This window comes from Poecilia reticulata, unplaced genomic scaffold, assembly GCF_000633615.1.
Source record: "Poecilia reticulata strain Guanapo unplaced genomic scaffold, Guppy_female_1.0+MT scaffold_273, whole genome shotgun sequence".
In the NCBI taxonomy this organism is placed as follows: domain Eukaryota; kingdom Metazoa; phylum Chordata; class Actinopteri; order Cyprinodontiformes; family Poeciliidae; genus Poecilia; species Poecilia reticulata.
Window position 1 is genome coordinate 74889 of NW_007615053.1, and position 1155 is coordinate 76043.

Sequence of the window (1155 nt, forward strand, 5' to 3'; positions counted from 1 at the left end):
TGTTAGACTGTCCAATCAGAGTCAGGTATTGTGTAGTTGGTGCTTTTAATCAGTTTTCAGTAACTAAATTCAAGTCTATGAAACAAAATGTCACTAAAATCACTCTGTCCTTCTAAAATCTTTCAGAAAATTGTCAAAATGCACTGAATCGTATCGAATTGTATCATATCAAATCGTTCAACAAATATCGTGATGCATATTGTATCGTGACCAGAATATCATATATCGTATTGCATCGTGAAATTAYTGTATCACTACACCCCTAATCCAGAGTGGGAATTATGYACTTTGCTAGTGCGAGCCCTTTAGCATTCTCCATGAAGGAGAGCCTGGTTCCTGCCACACGGACCCGTCTGGTCCTGTTCCTGCTGACGGTTCTGGTCCAGCTTATGAAAGTCCAACATGTAGGTCTTCAGAACATCAGATCCATAACCAGGATTTTAATCCAGAAACACGGACCYAAGTCCRCTGCAGCAGAAATGGTCCGGCTCYCCACCGGTTCTCATGCCATTCACACACCTGTCCACTAGGCGGCACATTCGGCCAATCTTCAAAATGGCTGTCAGTCCAGTTCTGTAAAAGTTGGTTGCAACGCCTTAAACTTTTGGCCGAAATCCGACAGAAGTTATTGTTACTTCCTGTCCAGTGGCGAATGATTGGAGTTAGAAAACATCATGTGGCTACTAGGCACTAATGGACACAGAACCGCCTGAAGCAGTCACCCAATAACTTTCACTGTGTCCTCTTAGTGGGCGGGGCTTACATGATGTCATCAAGCTACTACACACAGGGGGACAGCGCCCCCAGAGGACACAGAGAGGGACATGTGTCTCCTTAGCCTTACGTCATGCAGCGCTCGCGTCCKTCCTCCCACGGTGGACAGCAGCGTCCGTCCCTGGTGTCTCAGACGTCCCATCAGCCACTGCAGTGTCCTCAGCGAGACGCTGTCCGGCCCRGYGGGTTCTAAAGTTCTGGTTCTGGTTGTTGCCGGGCCGGTGGCTAGCAGTGTGCGGTCCAGCTCGGCAACCTGACCCGCCAGCAGCTTCTCCAGAACCCCCTGGGCCAGCAGCCAGCCCAGCGCCAGCAGCGGGTCAGAACCAGACCCACCAGACCCGCCCGGTGTCCAGTCGCCATGGTAACCGCTCTGCCAAAGGC

The 1155-nt window shown here is 50.6% G+C and overlaps 1 protein-coding gene across 1 annotated transcript in view; it reads right to left on the reverse strand.

Moving 5' to 3' along the window:
- Positions 1–1155, reverse strand: part of tedc1 (tubulin epsilon and delta complex 1) — an 11548-nt gene that overhangs the window by 4810 nt on the left and 5583 nt on the right. The window contains exon 2 of the mRNA XM_017303435.1: positions 845–1152. Within this exon, the coding sequence (XP_017158924.1) occupies positions 845–1152 (308 nt within the window). The remainder of the gene's footprint in view (positions 1–844; positions 1153–1155) is intronic.